At 39.1% G+C, this 17,836-nt stretch overlaps 1 protein-coding gene across 1 annotated transcript in view; it reads right to left on the bottom strand.

Moving 5' to 3' along the window:
• The window catches only part of CPAMD8 (C3 and PZP like alpha-2-macroglobulin domain containing 8), a 166,017-nt gene that overhangs the window by 72,186 nt on the left and 75,995 nt on the right, over positions 1-17,836 (bottom strand). Inside the window, exons 21-26 of the mRNA XM_051972095.1 lie at positions 15,991-16,144; positions 15,674-15,816; positions 8,828-8,879; positions 7,043-7,341; positions 5,557-5,782; positions 3,285-3,461 (exon numbers count right to left, since the gene is read on the bottom strand). Of these exons, the coding sequence (XP_051828055.1) occupies positions 3,285-3,461; positions 5,557-5,782; positions 7,043-7,341; positions 8,828-8,879; positions 15,674-15,816; positions 15,991-16,144 (1,051 nt within the window). The remainder of the gene's footprint in view (positions 1-3,284; positions 3,462-5,556; positions 5,783-7,042; positions 7,342-8,827; positions 8,880-15,673; positions 15,817-15,990; positions 16,145-17,836) is intronic.

Here is a 17,836-nt window from a genome sequence, read left to right on the forward strand (position 1 = left end):
AAAGGCTTAACAGAGAAGGTAAAGCTTGAATTGGGTCTGGTAGGAGAACAAATTTTTCTCTGAAAAGAGGCCATTTCAGACACATAGAAAGGCTAGGGCAAAGATATGGAATGCCATGGGTGAGAAGGAAAAGTCATTCTGGTGAGAGTTGCTGAACAGTGGGTGGGGAGAGTCAATTCCAGTTAGACTAGAGAGAGGGGTGGGGGCCAGGTTGTGAAGAGCTTTAAAAGAGGCACTTACATATGATCCTAGAAGCAACAGGGGACACTAGATTTATTGACATGGTCAGGCTTGTGCTTGAGAAAAATCCCTTTGGCAATTGAGTGACTAGATTAAAATGTGGAGACATTTTAAGGCAAGGAGGTAAACTAGAAAGCTAATCTAGGTGAGGTGAGAGAGACTGGACTGAAGTAGTGGCTGAGAAGAAAGAAAGAAGAAAGGCATGTATAAGATATCGTGAAGGTAGAATCGGCAAGATTTGGCAGCTAAATGGAAATGTGGGATTAAGTGAGAAGTTAAGGTTCTGAATCTGAGAGTGTGAAAGAATGGTGACGAGGAGAGCTGGGTTTTAGGGAAAAAATATTAAATTCTTTTTTGGACAAGTTGAGATATCTTTAGTACAACTAGTTTGAGATCTCCAACCAATTCATTAGTTATCTCTTTGAATTTTTTGCATATTTTGCATTTTTCATAGAGTCAGATAAAGACTGCCCCATACCTGATACACAGATTGTACATCAATGACTTGCTCTCTTGGCAGTTCTTCACGGAGGGCCTTTAAAGTTCTATAATTTTATGTTCTATGATTCTTTGGAAAATTTGAACTAAGGGCTTTCAAGGGTAAGCAGTGATTGTTTTACTTGCAACAACAACTATGTAATTTAATATTATTAAGCACTGAGGACTTTATAGTTTCTTGATGAAGGGCCAGAAATGGCACAGAATATGCAACAACAACAAAAAATGAAAATAGGAGAAGGTAAAAAACAAAGGTTTAGCTTCCATTAAACATGATTCATGTAAATTAAAGGCACATAGATGAAAGAAGAAGTCATGCACTGGGACCTTTGGCAACAAAGGTCAGCCTGGCACTATTATGTGATATTTAAGTGATAGCGAAATTCCCCATCACTTCTTCCAATAGAAGATGGATGACCCTCTGTCAAGGATCCATTATGTCACAGAAGGAAGAATTCCTTTGAATAACAATGATAATAATATTCACATAACATTTGAAAATTTTCAAAGCATTTTGTTCACAACAGATATGACTCTAGTGGTGCAAATTTATTATGCTAGTTTAATTAAGGCTCAGGAAGTGTAAGTGATTTGCTCAGGCCCACAGTTAGTGAATGTTAGAGCCAGGTTTTGAGACCAAGATTCTATCAGCGTTTGTCCTATGACACCATGCTCAATAGGGGTAGATTATGTGATCTTTGAAAGCCCTTTATATTTGGAAAATTCTTTGATCCAAAGAACTCTACTCTGCTAAAAACTCAACTCATAGACAGCCAGAGGGATATTGGCAAGAAAAATGCAGCACTAAAAGTTGTTTATCTAAACACAGATAGATCTTTATATTCATCCAACTATAAGAAGGCTTGGTCTCTGCAGCTTCTATCTCAAGCTTGGGTAAGGTAGCTAGTAAACACTACTTGCTTTAATTTCTTTTAATACCAGATTTCACTGGGCATGATGACAAGATTAGGGCAGAGGGCTTGATCACCCTCCAGCAAACTCTTCTAAAATCAGCTTACACCAACCAAGCTCTGCTCTCCAAATCACAAGACCTCAGAGTTGGAAGAGAATCTAGAAACTATCTACTATAATCTACACCAGGCCAAGAATTCTCTCTATGTCACTTAAAAAAAGTCACTCAGACTTCTCATATAGTCTTCTGGTGAAAGGGAACCCTCTGTTTCCCAAGAAAGCCCATAAGACTTTTGGAAAGCACTCATTGTTAAATAAGTTTTTTTCTTACATTGAAGTAAAATCTGTGTATTTACAAGTATTCCCTTTCAGGGTCAAGCAGAACAAAGTTAATCCCTTGTCTCCAAGATAGCTCCTCAAGTACTTGAAGACAGTTCTACTAACACCCACCCTTCACTTCTGAGCCCAGCTTTTTCTTCTCATGCTGAATCTGATCAAGGAACCACAGTTAATCTATGAATATTGAACTTCTAACCAATAAAAGGGAAGGGACATCCAATGAAGAAATGGGAAGTTGAAAATGTTAGATGTTCTCTGACCTAGTTGAAGTAGACTATCAGGAGGGCAAAAATGGACGAAGGTTAAGCTGATGTTTGAGGGTGGGAGGAAACAGCAAATATTGCCAATAACTCTGAGGAAGGCACCAGTTTAGTGCTAGCACTCCCTCCCTTCATCTCTCTCTCTCTGTTTCTGTCTGTCTGTCTCTCTCTCTCACACATACACACAGACACTACTTACAGACAGCTCAGTAAAAAGGTAGATAGATGCAGGGCTTCTCAGCTAGTGTTTGATACTGGTGCCTGTGACACTGCTTATGTCAGAAAAAGAATAAGAATCAGAACAAGAATCAGAAGGTAGCACCTTTTCTCACTGCAACAGAGCAGCTAAGGGCTGGGTGGGCTTGGGAATTGTTCTTTCTATGTGTGTAAGTGTGCTGTCTGTATGTGCTGTGTGTCCCCTGAGTGGTCCTACTAATCTGTACAAGTCCAGTATTCACACACTACTGGGGGAGGAAAACCAACTGTGTCTGTCATTAGGTCATCAACAGTTGCTTTCTTAACATAGATTGTGAGTCCTTTTTTCCTTAAGGTACATCTGTATCCAAGGTAGGACTACTCAAGCAGGTATCATTGAAGACTGATATCTTCTATGGAATAGCTTAGGATATTTGTGAAGCTATCCATTCTTCAGAAAGCATGGTTTTGCTTTCCGTGACAGGAAGAGTATATCTGCTAATTTAGATCCTTTTTTCTTTGAAATGTCTCCTCTCTCTCCACTAAATGCCCTCTTCCTTTGAGAGCCACTGAACTGCCTCTCCCACTAACCAGGTCAATGCAGGACTTATATGACAAGGCTCCTAACTCCTTCCCCTCTTCATTTTCCTTAGCCTTCTTCTAGTGCACCAGACATCACTTTCCTTGGTTCCTAAGACCACTGAATGAAGACTAAGGCTGTGTTCTGGTCATAGGACTGGTCCTAGAGAGAAGCAAGGCCAAATGGAATGGGAGAATGTTTAATGTGAGAATAGGAGAACACTTGGTGTAGGCACAAATCTTGCCCTCTCCTTGGGATACCTTGAACGAGGTAGTCTGTAGCTTCACTCTCCACCTCAGGGCTGAGCTGTCTGGTTTTCTGAAGGTATTTTAAGACAAAAACGTTGGGGGCAAAATGGATCATATTTTGCTCTCCACAGCCAAAGGGCAGTCGTAGAAGGTTATCGAGATGATTCAAAGTTGGACCCATTACGTCTCCTAATAGAAACAAAAGAGAAACATGATGTAGATGGACACTCTTATCATGCTCCCTTTCCCTAGAAGTTCCCTCTACCCTCTACAATGACTGTAATACTCCTCAATAGGAAGCACTCCTTGATCACTCCCTTTGGGATGAATGTCTCTTTCTTCTGATCCACCCACAACATTTTTTTGACAACTCTCTTATGCATTTGTCCTTTTTTGTACTCTAGTCATTTTATACAATAGCATGTCCATTAAACACAATGTTAGATGAAATAACATTGGAGGATGCAGAGAAGAACATTTCAGTAGAACTTTCTCTTATGGTGAATGAGTTTTGGGAGCTCTGGACCTATGATTTTATTAGTGTAGGGAACTCCCAGGAAGTAAACTCCCTCTCTCAATGCAGACTGGCACTTTCTCTGCAACTCAAGTTCCAGAGAGGTTAGGAGACTGGCCTGGTATGGTAAGGCCCATTTGAATGTGAACTATAAAGAGACAAAGATTTTTGTTTTGTTTTCATATTATCAGTTCCTAGCAGAGTTTAAGTAAGTGCTTGATAAAACTTGGTGAATTGAATTGTTCTTTCCCTGCCCTGCCCCAGTAGAATGGAAGTTTCTTGAGGGAAGGAATTTTATACATATTTACTTTATTTCTGTATGCCTCACAGTTAAATGAAAAACCTTGCATAGAGTACATTTTCAGAAAATAAGGGATTGAACTAAATTCAACTTGGGCTGCTGGTTGTTCCTTGAATTAGACTCTAAGAAGGTAGTGGAATGGAGGCAAGACTCCAGACGAAGCTAGGAAAGGTTTCCAAAGGATTAAAAAAAAAAGCTCTGGTAAACTTCCCAAATTGGTTTTAAAATAACTTAGTCTGTTCTCTTTTCCCCTCTTATAAAATAACACAAAAGATCAAAAGATTCAGAATATTGGTCTTTGGGGAAAAACCTCAAATCCCTGCTGCTTGGTATTTCTCACAAAAAAGTTTCCACTAAAGGCATCATAAAGGAGGTCCACAAGTCCAGGATCAACTAAGAGAACCTTTAAAGATGGCTGGTTAGATTCTAATGACAGCCAAATTCTGAAGGCAGGCTAAGGTGGATGCAGGCAGGAAATAGGAACGAGGAAAGCTTTTGAGTGTGTTATAAGCTCACCAGACCCTTCAGCCGGGGCTATGCAGGTAAAAAATTCAAAAAATTCAAATTGAAACATATGCACTACAAAGTGATACTTCAAAAAAAATAAAAGAAAGAAAAGAAAAGAAAAGAAATCAGCCACTTCAATGCAATGAGAACATGTGGCAAAAAAAAATTAATAATCATAATAACAACTATTACCTGTGCAAAGCCGGGATGTTCACTGAAAACATGTTCCTAACATTTTATGTGGGAGTCTGGCAAAGATAATTCTCTTCATTTTACAGGTGAGCAAACAGAGTAAATTGTTTCTGGAACTTATCTAGAGTCACTCAGCTAGTCTGCCAATGGAAATCAGAACTCTGTCCTGGTATCCTGCTTCTTCTCTGACCTCCTCTCTGTCTTCAGCTTCCCCACAACAACCAGGAATTGAGAGCGCTTCCCGGGGTTAAGGATAACTTTTACTGGTCCCATCCCCAGGGAGTTATACAAATGTAATATCTATTTGTGCAATCAAGGAAACTTGTTCAGGGCCTGGGCCTTCAAGGAACTTTACCCCTGCATTGTTTCATGGCTAACCCAACTCTGCTTTCGTATTGTGAATGTATATTTACCTCAGGATCGAGAAAATAGAGATAAACATTACTTTCTTCTTTGTTCCTGGGAGAGAATCAGTCCCTACTAAAGTTTCAATGATCTTTGGGTGGCAAAAGTCAGAGTATTTGCATTTATCAAAGATGTCAGCCACTGATGGCAACTTGCCCCAGAGGAGTCAAGCTAAACCTCCTCTAGCCTCTAATACATAGTGAGGATTACCAAGGACTTATCCCCACACATGGCAAACCAGCTTATGTGTGCCTGATTGGAAAAGGAAGCAGCAGATCTACTGGGGATTTCTACCTAGTAGGATGTCTAATTTGAATCCAGTGAAATGCTGCTTGTTTCCATTAGTTTTACGTAGCATAAGGTACCTATTATGGATGCAGTTGCTCTTTCTGATCCGGGGATCACATTAAGTGGGACTCCAAGGGTAAATGCTTCATTGTGGTTTTCATCAGTCTCCTCTTTCCTCCAGATCTTGTATTCTCCCATGGACCCCCATCCCGTTGAGAAACCAATGTACTTCACCTCTCCTGGCTTGGAAAGGCCCCACTCTACAATGACAGATTCATTGGATGGTTCGATCCCATGGCCTACCTGCAAAAAAATGGTGAGTCTGATGTTTCCAGGCAGAAAATGCAGCAGCTATTGGTTTAGTTCCTATAGGCTCTTTCCCCCAAGAAAGTGGCTAGAGATCCCGCTGTCAATATTTCAAGGATTCATGATGTTTTTGGTGTGGGTTAACTCCCTCCACCAATTCAGATAACAACTCCTCTTCCCCTTCAGAGAAGATCATCACAAGTTGTGGCTGAAACTTCCTCACAATTTAATGATCAACAGCTCTCTGGGGACGAATTTTTCCCCTTAGTTAGGCTTGTCCTTAAATTGTCCCATGCAAGACCTATACTCTATGCATTTCCAGACCAAAAGACTCTACCAAAATTATTCTCTGTCAACAAAAGCTTCAAATACACTTTGAAATACGTCAAGGTTACCTATCAGAAAGATGCTTCTCAATAATGTCCTTAGCTGATAGGTACAATTTTTGCCAACCGAGGTGCACCCATCTAAGTGCTCAGAAAGGCAACTGACATTGTTTTATATCAATGGCTAAGGGGAAGTATAATAATAATAGTCCAAGCATCAGCAGTTTCATCAGTATAGGGAGCTCCTGCACTAACCCATAAAATGAACTTTCTGCAACCTGGCATTCAGTTTTAGGGATTGTAGTAAAAAAAAAAAATGCATCAACCTACAACCAGCCCATTAATATGCCTCTCAGATAGCATAGTCATTGGGAAGCCAGGATCACTTCCATGTCTCAAGACACTGAAGGAAGCCTTTAATGAAGGTAACATTCTAGAGTTAGAAGGAATATGATCTCAGACACTTATTAGCTGCATGATTCTGGGCACTTAAACCCTCTCTGCCTCAGTTTCCTCACTTGTAAAACAAACTGGAGAAAGAAAGGGCCAACTACTCCTGTCTCTTTGCCCCCAAAAATCCCAAACAGGGTCACAAAGAGTCAGATATGACTGAGAACAACTGAACAACAGCAATGGTTTACCAAGAGCTGATCTTATAAACAACACTTGGATGTTAAATGGCACAAATATTATACCCATTTTTACAAATAAGAAACCTAGAGTTCAAGATCAGGTGATTTGTAAACATTCACAAAGCTGCTAGGATTTAAACTGAGAGATTTTGACTAAGTCCCATATTCTTATTACAATACCATATGAACAAAAATCATATAATCTCATTAAATGGCAAAAGGCAATTTAAAATAAAAAGTCCTTGAATCCTACTGGGAAAATAAGAAGCAGCAAGGTGATTTTATCCAAAATTCATTACCTGGATAATTCCATTTTTCCAGCTGATCCAAAAAGTCCGGAATTCATCCCAAGAGAGAATTCCAATTGTGTCTACACTAGCCACAGGGTCACCCATTTTGCTCAAGGAAATCCATGTCTTGGAATTTTGGTGCCCGCCAATGACAATCTCTGTCATCTCTGCTGTGTCATGGGAACCAGACGACAGTGCAAAATGGGCATCATTGTGAGCTTTCACAGCAACATCAAAGTGAGTCATACGCAGTGGCTTCTGAACATATTGGTACTCGTACTTATTCGGAGTTGAAATGTGAATTTTCTCTAGTCAAAGAAAAAAAAGAAGAAGTGCAATTTTGCAAGATGGCCACAAGCCTGTCCTCAAGTCTTCCCAGGTCTGCAGGACCCACTGGAACTTCGAATTGACTGGCAGAGCCTCCAGAGCACAATAAGGGAGCAGAGGATTGCCTTAGTGGAAGACTAGAGGGAAATATACACTTTAAAAAAATGGTATGTTTCAAAGATTTCCTGGGGTAATTTGTACGATTCATGCCGGTCTAGTCTGCCCTGCATCAGGTCTCTAACTCTGTAAGAGCCAGGTCTGTACCTGGAAGTACATCATACAGTAAGATTTTAATTTTTCAAGCCTACATATGCTGCTAGAATTTAAAGCCAATGAGGGAAGAGACTTTGTGATTCCTATTATTCTTAGACTTTGTGGTTCCCTTATCAGCTGATACAACTGAATTTTGTATCACTATTAGATTATTTGAATTTTTAAAAAAATTTCTTCACTGCTATAAAGATACTCTTTTAGCTCCTCAAAAACACCAGACTAGTAGCTTGTTCTCTCTTCGTGTCTTTCTGACCCAAACTACCTCCAGAATATGACAAGCTATAGCAACTGAGGAGGAGAAGGATAACATTGGAAACCTGGTCTGATTAGACCAATTCAAAAGCTCTTATCACCTCCCTTCAGTAAGTGTGGAGCTATCTCTGCCTTCTCTACAGGTCCTACCTGCTTTATCTTCCTTCTACACAGATCCCTCACTTTACAAGATGGTCTTTTGTCACTTCTTTTCCCTTTGAAGGTAAAATGTACATTTTAAGTTGATTATACCCAAATAAAAGGCTGGGAGGGACACACAGTGTAATTAGCCCTGGGCCCCCAAGCCATGAGGGATAGCCCGTGGGTTCATAATTGCTCTATTGACCTAACTACTCGGGCAGCTCCTGGCTTTAGTTACTCTCTACACCTAATTAACAATATTTAATTTTTATTCCAGGTTTACGCTAAATGTTGAAATTCTATGGTTTGATAATTTGTATAACTTAAGCAGGACAGTGGCTGTCGAAGTTAGAATCTGCTAAGGAAAGGAACATGTTAGCAGATTCTAACTTCTACCTGCCAAATTAATGGGCAACTTGTGTAATTGATAATACATTTTCCTTTTTTTCTATGACAACTATTTTTCTAGACAACTATAAAAGTTGTCTTTCAGTAATTTGTAACCTTATTGATAAGATAATCAGCATAAGGTGTGTAGGCCCAATTTAACAGCGGATATTTGCCAAGTATCTTAATTCTATTAAGGGTTAGTCAGAGTAAGTTAAAAACAAAGTATATACTTTATTCAAAGACTATCATATTAGAACTTTTTTTTGCCTCTTGGAAAAATGCTGAAGCTTGATTGATAACTTTGTTGAGTCAGAGGAATATCATTTGTTTTATACAGTTGGTCAACAAACATTTATAAATGCTTTTTCTATGCCAGACATTTTACATGCTATAATCAGAACTAAGACTTACCATTGGGACAGAAGAATACACTATAGGTATATTCTCTTGCTAGTCCTTCTGGCTGGAAGTAAAAAGAAAGACAGTGAGTGAGTGATGATTGGGAGTAACACTTACAGGGAAGAATCTCTTATTTAAGCTTATGATGCACACAGAATTTTAGCAGTTGCCAAGATTGTACCAAATACTTCACCAGTATCTTCCTAATGAGATAAGGTTCATTGCTTCCATCCCAGAAAACATAAAAAAAGCTTGTGAATGAAGTATCAAAGTTGGAAAAGACCTTAGAACCCAGAACACAAGATGGACATCTTAGCTAGAAGAAACCCAAATATCATTCCATCCCAACCCCAATGTGCTATGGACAAAGGCAACTGTGGCTCAGAGAGAGGAAATCACTTGCCCAAAGTCACCCAGATATGTCTTAATGTAGAAGTAAATTTACCCTTTCAATATCTAATTTCAATCATGACTTCTATTCCATCAAATTTTTGTGATTGGGCAGCTAGATGATACAGTGGATAAAGTACCAGCTTTGGAGTCAAGAAGACCTGAGCTCAAATACGGCCTCTGACACTTAACACTTGCTAGTTGTGTGACCTTAGGCAAGTCACTTAACCCTAACTGCATCACCCCCCCCAAAAAAAACCCAACAAATTTTTGTGATAGTCATAAGATCATATGTGTGTGTATACTTGTATATGTGTGGAAATGTCTATATATTTATATTTAACCTGTATCTATAGAGCCAGCTAGATGGTACAGTAGATAAAACACTTGATCCAGTCAGGAAGATCTGAATTCAAATCTAGCCTGAGAAACTTAACTATGGGCAAGTCACTTCACCCCTGTTTGCCTCAGTTTCCTTATCTGTAAAATAGGCTGGAGAAGGAAGTGGCAAACTGCTCCAGTATCTTTGCCAAGAAAACTTCAAATAGGGTTGCAAAGAGTCAGACATGATTGAAATGACTGAACAATAATGAAATCTGTCTTTCTTTGTCTCTGTGTCTGTGTCTCAGTCTTTCTCTTTCTGTCAGAGTTGATTGAGGAAGAATATGATAGCTGTCTTCAAATGCTGAAGGCTTATTATGTTATTGTTATATATTATCTATCTTATTATGTATGTATTATACATTGTTATGTATTATTTTTTCTGCTTGGTCCCAGAGGGCAGAATTAGCAGCAATAGGTAGAAGTTGCAAAAGGACAAATTTAGGCTTGATTTCAGACTGGCACTTCCTAATAATCAGTTATTGAAAACGAGAATGATCTGTGACAGAAAATCATGGGCTTCTCTTTAGATGTCTTCAGGGAAATGCTATAAATGGCCACCAAGGTCCCTTTTAACTCTTAACATTCAATGAGTGTCCCAGTGACTTGCCAGGGATTACAGAGTGATTCAATGGAAGAGTGGGATCTGAAGTTAGATCTTTATACATTGGTTCCTGTTTCCTATAGCTGCAGCCTCCTTGACCTATTCTGGCCTATTGTGATTCAGCACCGAGAATGTAACAGAGATGGTAAGGTAGATTCTCATGAGCCTGGTAGAAGGAAAGAATGGAGAAATCAGATTTTGCCTAGATATTCACTATGACTTGTTAATAACCTATGGGATGGTGTAGGGGAAAGCTCCCCGACTAACACAACTCATTACCAAGTGCACAGGGGAGCTGTGCTAGTTCTGGGCACGTTTTCCCCTCCCCACACAAAGCAAACTCAGGAGCAACTGGGCAGGCAGTTTGGGTGCTATAAACAAGGGAAATTTGGACGCAGGTTGTATAAACAAATAGCATTTCTACAACTGATCAGACCACAGGTTTTAAATATGCTCTACTTCCTGTTTGTTTCCTGTCCACTCGAAGAACCCTTTTCCACTTGGTGGCAGGGGACTGTAGATGGACACATTCCTAATACAATTATACATTCAGCTCAGATGAACACAGGATGTCAAGTCAACAGTATTCCAAATAATTTTACAATTACAACTGGGAGTTCGGCACAACAAATATGTGACTCTGGCCGGGCCACAGCCCTAATTGAAAACATTTGTAAAATTCATCCCTACAGGATAACAACTATTCCTCAAACACAGCTGCAAGTTAGGGAAGAAAGGCTCATTGTAGCTGTGGTTCTAAGACAGGATACATTAGCGAATACGGAAAATTACTTAAAAGGAGATACAGAATCCAGAATATTGGATTTCTATATTCCCTTCCTCACCTAAAATCCACCTGAAATGTTTCCTGTAGTGAATATACAAATAATGACAATGACTCTAATAAGAAAAGCATGGTAAAGTTTGCAAGGCATTTTCCTGAAAACACCAAGTGGGTTAGGTGACTATAATTATTCTCATTTTAAAATGAAATCCAGGGGTTAAATGACTTGGTCAGGATCACAAGTCTATCAAGTGTCTTTTAAGTGTACCAACTCCTACCTTGGATCCTGTGGTGTAAGGGAATGCAGCACTAGACCAAGAGTTAGCAGAATCTAAGCTCTCTCAGTTCCAGTTTCCTTATTTCACACACATACCTAACCCTTTGCCCATCCTGCCCCACCTTTCAATTGTTATAAGGATCAACTGAGAGAATAAAATAAAGCACCTAGCAAACCTTTAGGTGCCACTAGGTAAATGTTTCTTAGTATTATCTTAACTACTTGTGTGGTTTTCAACAGTTCACATCTATTTTAAAAATATTTTTTTCCCAATCACATGTAAATTTCATTTTTAACATTCGTTTTTTAAAAATTTTGAGTTCCAAATTCTCTCCCTCCCTTCTTCCCTCTCACCCCCTTCAATTTGATATAGACTGCACACGTGCAAAATATCACCCTTAATCTATTAAAAGGGGGTCAAGGGAAAGAACCATGCACTCCCCTAGCTCTAACTCCTATGATCAACAAATTTAATGCTCTTCCAGCTTTAGCTTTTTGAAGGCTATCTTTAATGTCATATAAGCTAAAGCAAGTCTTAGAGGAGAAAGGGAACAAACATTTATTCCCTTGTCCTCCTAATTTGCTTATAATATTACCCTTTATGTCTAAATTATGAACCCATTTCAATATTATCTTGACATAGGGTATTAAGTGCTGGTCAGTGGAATAAACATTTATTAAGGACCTACTATGTGCCAGGTCTGTGCTAAGCCTGTAACAAACATCATCTCCTTTGATCCGCACCACAATTCTTCTATTATTATCCCCAGTTTATAGTTGAAGATACTGAGAAAATGGATTGCCAAGGATCACACAGCTAGTCAGTGTCTGAGGTTGAATTGGAATCCAGCTCTCTCTCCACTGTCCCACCTAGCTGCCTACCAAGCTAGACGCTTTGAAACCCCTGGATGGACTGGAGTCGGAGAGCTGGCTCTGGCAAGTTCAGAGATGAGAGGATGGACTAGTCACAAGCAACAAGTATTTTCAACCACATGAAGACCACATACTGAAGCCAAGAAGGAAATCTGCACAGACTCAACCACAGGTCCCTGAATGAAGTATATCCTTCCTCATTTAAGGATCTTAAAGCATTTCAAATGGATTATATGATTTCCTCCCATCCAGGAGCAGAATTTTGCTTCTATAATTTTATTGACAGGGAATACTGCAAGATGGGAATAGAATAAAGAAAAATTCAGGCTCAAATCTTGTTGCCTCAAGACATGACTAGTTGTGTGACCATTGAGAAGTCCGTCTTTCTCAGCCTCAGTCTTTTGATTTGTATAATGAAGATAACAATATCTCTGGGCCCTCCTTCAAAGTGGTTGTGAGGACCACTTAACTAAACTTCTTTGTAAACCTTAAAGTGACATATATAAAGTGCCAATTATTATTAATGTAATTTTCTGTTATTTATGTAAGGGGTTTTGTACCAATCTAAATCACTTAAAATGGTAGCATCCATTCATTTCTGAGAGAAGATATTCTATGTTCCTGATTTGGTGGATGGAAACAGCCTCTTTCCATTGACAGAATAGCATGAACTGTTGACTTGCAACATGGACACCATGTGCCATGTTGGGTAGAGGGAAGGCCTGTCTTGCTCTGTGGCCCCAAGAAACCAGGCTGGAATTTTTTAATCTGTTTTGGTGGTCCTTCCTTTTCGGTTCTGAGTGCAGGATTTGATGTGACTTGGATTGAGTTATGACCTTGGAGACAGTATTATAGGCTAGATATTATTGCCAGCCTAGCTGGGAAGCCCTCAGAAGTCACAGTGCTAGGATAATCCAGGAGGGCTTCGGACTTGGAACTTGGTGGTACTATAACCATACAGGACCTGAGTTAAACTGAACCTAATCTTCCTTTCCTTGCCTCCTTTCCCCAGAAATGAGGCAGCACTAAGGGTATTAGGCCCTCCAAGTATTGGGAGGGGATGTTTGTATGTTTGTTCTTGCTCTGCTTTAAAGCAAAGGATTCTTTGTAAAAATCAAATCTGTTAAATGGCTAAATATAACTCAGGTGCTGGCTACCCCAGTAAAGCTAAGGGAAGACAATTGGTGAGAACTTAAGCCAATAGCCGATACTAGATACCCCTTAATCCCTTAAGGGTCTTGGAGAACCCTGGGTGGTAGGGGTCACGGTAATAACTGTTACATTTACAAGTAGAGAATTCAAGATACACAAAAACTTTGACATACTCTGGGAGACTAATTAATTGGCAAGATATAATTCAAGGGATTTTTAAAAAATCCTATATGTTTACAAATACATGACTAGAGGGCATCATTTCTTCCTCCTGATTTTGATTAGCCACATTGCTTAATTGAAATTATTGTAAAGATTTAAGAATAATATTTTATTATTGGAGGGGATGCAGAAAAATTGGAACACTAATGCATTGTTGGTGGAGTTGAGACCTGATCCATTCATTCTGAAGAGTGATTTGGAATTATACCCAAAGGGCTATCTAACCATTCATACCCTTTGAATCAGAAGTGCCACTACTGAGATCATAAAAGAGGGGGAAAGATCACATACACAAAAATGTTTGCAGCAGGCTCTTTTTGCGGGGCAAAGAATTGGAAAATTAGTGGATGTCCATCAATTGGGGAATGGTTTGAATAAATTATGGTATATGGATGCAACGGAATATTATTGTTCTATAAGAAATGATCAGCAGGCTGATTCTGGAACTGTCTCAAAAGACTTACATGAATTAATACTGAGAGGACAGAACCAGGAAAACATTGTATATAGTAACAGCAACATTGTATGATGATCAGCTATGGCAGACTTAGTCATATAATGATCCTAGACAATTCTAATCAACTTTGGATGAAAATGTCATCCACAACCAGAGAAAGAAATATGAAGACTGAATGCAGATTGAAGCATACTCTTTTCACCTTTTTTCTTTTATTTTGTTTCTTCCTTTCTCGTGGTTCCCCTTTTTTTCTGATTTTTCTTTCCCAACATGACTCCTATAGAAGTATGTTAAAAATGAATGTCTACATAAAACCTATATTAGATTGTTTGCTAATGTGAAGGTAGGGGAAGTAAGGGGAAAAGACTGGAACTCAAAATTTTACAAAAGTGAACTTTGAAAATGATCTTTACATGTAATTGGAAAAATAAGATACTAGTGAATAAACAATAGTATTTTATAAAGCTTTACTTTGATGTCTATAATACTGGAGAATACTGAAGAAGAATAACTTGTAGTCAGATTTGTACTTTAGGTCTTCAAAATGATTATTTGATCTTTTTGTTCAAAAGGACTAGTGCATGAAGAGAGTTCATTGGCTCTGGCCAATGTAACTCCCCATGTGGAAGATGCTGGGCAGTCTGCTTCTGGGAAAGTCCTATAACTGGATCCAGTCTGCTAAATACATGGTGGGTGGTCAGCAGCCTCTTTGACTGACTGCAATGGAAGAACTGGGCCTCTTTTGGCCTAGTCTTAACTCTCAGATCTCTGTTCTTGATTTGACCCTTTCACTGACAGTGTCCATTGAGAGACAATGGCATAGGGGGAGAAGATTTGGACACTTCCTTCCAAAGCAAACATGTGACCCTGTGAATATGGGCCTTAGAATTTGTTCTTTTTTATTTTAGGTGGTGGAAGTTGGAGGCCATGACCATTGAAAAAAGTCACCTAAGCCTGGGAGTCAGGGAATCTGGAAGTCTAAGAGTTTTAAGTCTAGACCAACATAGTAGGACCTTTAGGGCTCAACTCAATTGAAATGAAGATTCATCCTGCAGCAACAATACATTTGGACAGCTCTTAGTCTGGCAGAGTGAGAATACTTGATATACTAACAAAAGTTTTGTGAAGGTGGGGTATACATTACTACCTGATTTTTCAGAAGAGCAAACTGAAGTTCAGAGAAGGGAAAGTGATTTATTTATGGCTGAAGGCTTTGCATAGGACTGCTCTGTGTAAGAATCTTAGCCAAGAGACAGAATACTGAATTAAAACTCACATCTTCCAACCTCATGACCCTTTCTATGAGCCACTTCATTGTTTCTCCACAGTAACATCTAAAGTTGATCATTTTCTCGTGTATTATACTCCAATGACATAAGCACCCTCTTCCTTTATAAGACAGAGTGAATATAACCCAAACTTCATGTTAATTATTTCAAACTGGAGGAACATTTCTGTTCTAGGGCATTTCTTCTCATCTCATACCCAGTTTCCCTTGACAAAATACAGTTTTGTTTTTGTTTGTTTGTTTTTTCTGTGATAACCACTCAAATGCAAAAAGTTCCAAATGTGCTTTTACTCCACAATTGGCACAGGCGACAGAGGAAACCTGGGGGAATTGTTGAGGGCTTGTATATCCCACTGACCAAACAATCTGGATTTTTGTTCCTCATTATGAAAATCTGACTTTGGCCAAACATATATGTATATCTCCTTACCTCAATAATGACACTACTTCTGATGTAATCTGTCCCAACTGGAGTTCTCTTGTCAAAGTAATTATCCTCTGGATGTTTGCTGCCTTTGGGGATCTGAAAATTGCCTTGACAACAGTTTGTTTCACCATAAGCAAATGCTTTTGCTGCAAAATTGAGGGGGGAAAGCAAGAAGAGAAATGTAGCGATCAAGTCTCCAGAGCCTCAGAACCCACCCATGAAAGGACCACCCTTGTTATTAAGGACAGGAATAATGACATACCACATCCAACCAAATGTAAATTGTTCCCTGACCCTTTGTAAAAGCTCTTGGACATTACCTGTGATATTGCTGAGGCCGAGCTCACTGAAAGACAAGACTATGGAAGTGGGTTTGGCTTCTCCCGGAGCCACGCATTTTTTCCTCGTCAGATGGTGTTTACCAGGGTGTCCAACAAACTTTATGCCTTTGGGAACGGAAATTTTCACGTACACCTGCAAACAACATTTTCTGATTGTATTACCTATGGAGTCTAGAGTGCCTAGAACAAAAGCAGCACCCATCATTGAAACAATCAACTCACCCCACGAATGGATTGTGGACTAGAAACATTGCACCTACATGCATAATATCGAATACTTGCAAGAAAATATAAATGTCCAAATCTAAGAGATAAATGAAGATATCTGTAGAGAAAAGGACTCAGTTTACACTGAGCAAATAATATTGTCCAAAGGAAGTTTAACTGGTAATGAGGAAACAAGTCTCAAATGTCTTCCTTGAATGTATTTCCAATAACATGACTAACAAATTTGCTTCATGAACCATATTTTCCACAACTTGAAACAGATAGACTTTTGTCTACATCAATTCAATCTGTTTTGCACTGTAAGCTTTTTAGTGGAGGGGGGCGGCTTCCTCCCTAGCTTGAGCTAGGTTCATGTACCATTGTTAAAGGTGGAAGGGACCTAAGAGACCTCAGTTCTCCTTCATTGCTAACATTCTATGACTATATAATTACTAATTTTATATCTGACAACTACATGGCATAGTGGACAGAATGCTGTACTTGGAATCAGGAAGACTTGATCTCTTTTTGCCTCAGTTTCCTCATCTATAAAATGGGGATAAAAACATCTATCTATCAGGATTGCTATGAAGATCAGATGAAAAAGGAATTATAAAGCACTTAGCACAGTTCCTGGCACATAGTAAATGTTATTATCTGTTATATAAATGTTAGCTATCACTACCACTATTAGAACCATTACTGCCACCACTACTTCTATTAGGGTGACTCAACCATTTATCTGTCTCTTAACCTCTCTTTGCCTTTGTTTCCTCATCTGTAAAATGGGGTTATAATGGCACTGACCTCACAGGATTACTGTGGGGATCAAAGCACTTTGCAAAGTATCAAGTCATTGCTATAAAAATGACTTGTTGTGATCATAAGGATACTGAGCACCCCTAGAATGGGTCAAGATGGAGCCAGCATTCTGCTTCAAGTGTCTCGACTCTCACGCTTGCATTCAATCACCATCCAGGGTTCCTATGACCACACCCCTCCGCTCCTCTGCTCAGGGCTCTGTGGAGGAGAGGGGCCACACAGAGTGTGTTGGGGAAGGGAACAGGCTCATGGTGAATCCATCCCTCAGCATTACTAATAACTTGTTACATATTTGTAATGCAGAGATTTTTTCCAAACATATTTAACCTATTTACATTTCTAGTCAGTACCACCTTTGGGGGGTAATGAATTCCAAGATTCTGCTCCTCCCTGGATGAAGCAGATCTTTTTATAAATTGAAGAATTCATTCTTTTCTATTAGAAGAGGCACCTCCCAGTTCTAATTTGGGGCATTTGGTGAATCAGGACCATATTAATTTACTGAGTCATACAATGGCAAAGCTAGAAGGGACTTGAGAAATCATCTCATCCAATCCTTTATTATAAAAATAAAGTACCCAGTACCTCCACAATGGAGGTGATCCCAGGGATTATTGACTCCCAGTCTACACTATGAGTGTGCCATAATCCAGACTTTTCATTTGCTTATAAATTTAGATGATATTCCTTTCTTTCTTTATCATTCTTTATCTTCCTGAGAAAGCCGCATTTTAGAGCAAAAGACATGTGGATCTGTTTTTTCTATGTCTAGGAAAAATATTTCTCTTTTTATGTC

Source organism: Antechinus flavipes, chromosome 1 (assembly GCF_016432865.1).
Source record: "Antechinus flavipes isolate AdamAnt ecotype Samford, QLD, Australia chromosome 1, AdamAnt_v2, whole genome shotgun sequence".
Lineage (NCBI taxonomy): Eukaryota > Metazoa > Chordata > Mammalia > Dasyuromorphia > Dasyuridae > Antechinus > Antechinus flavipes.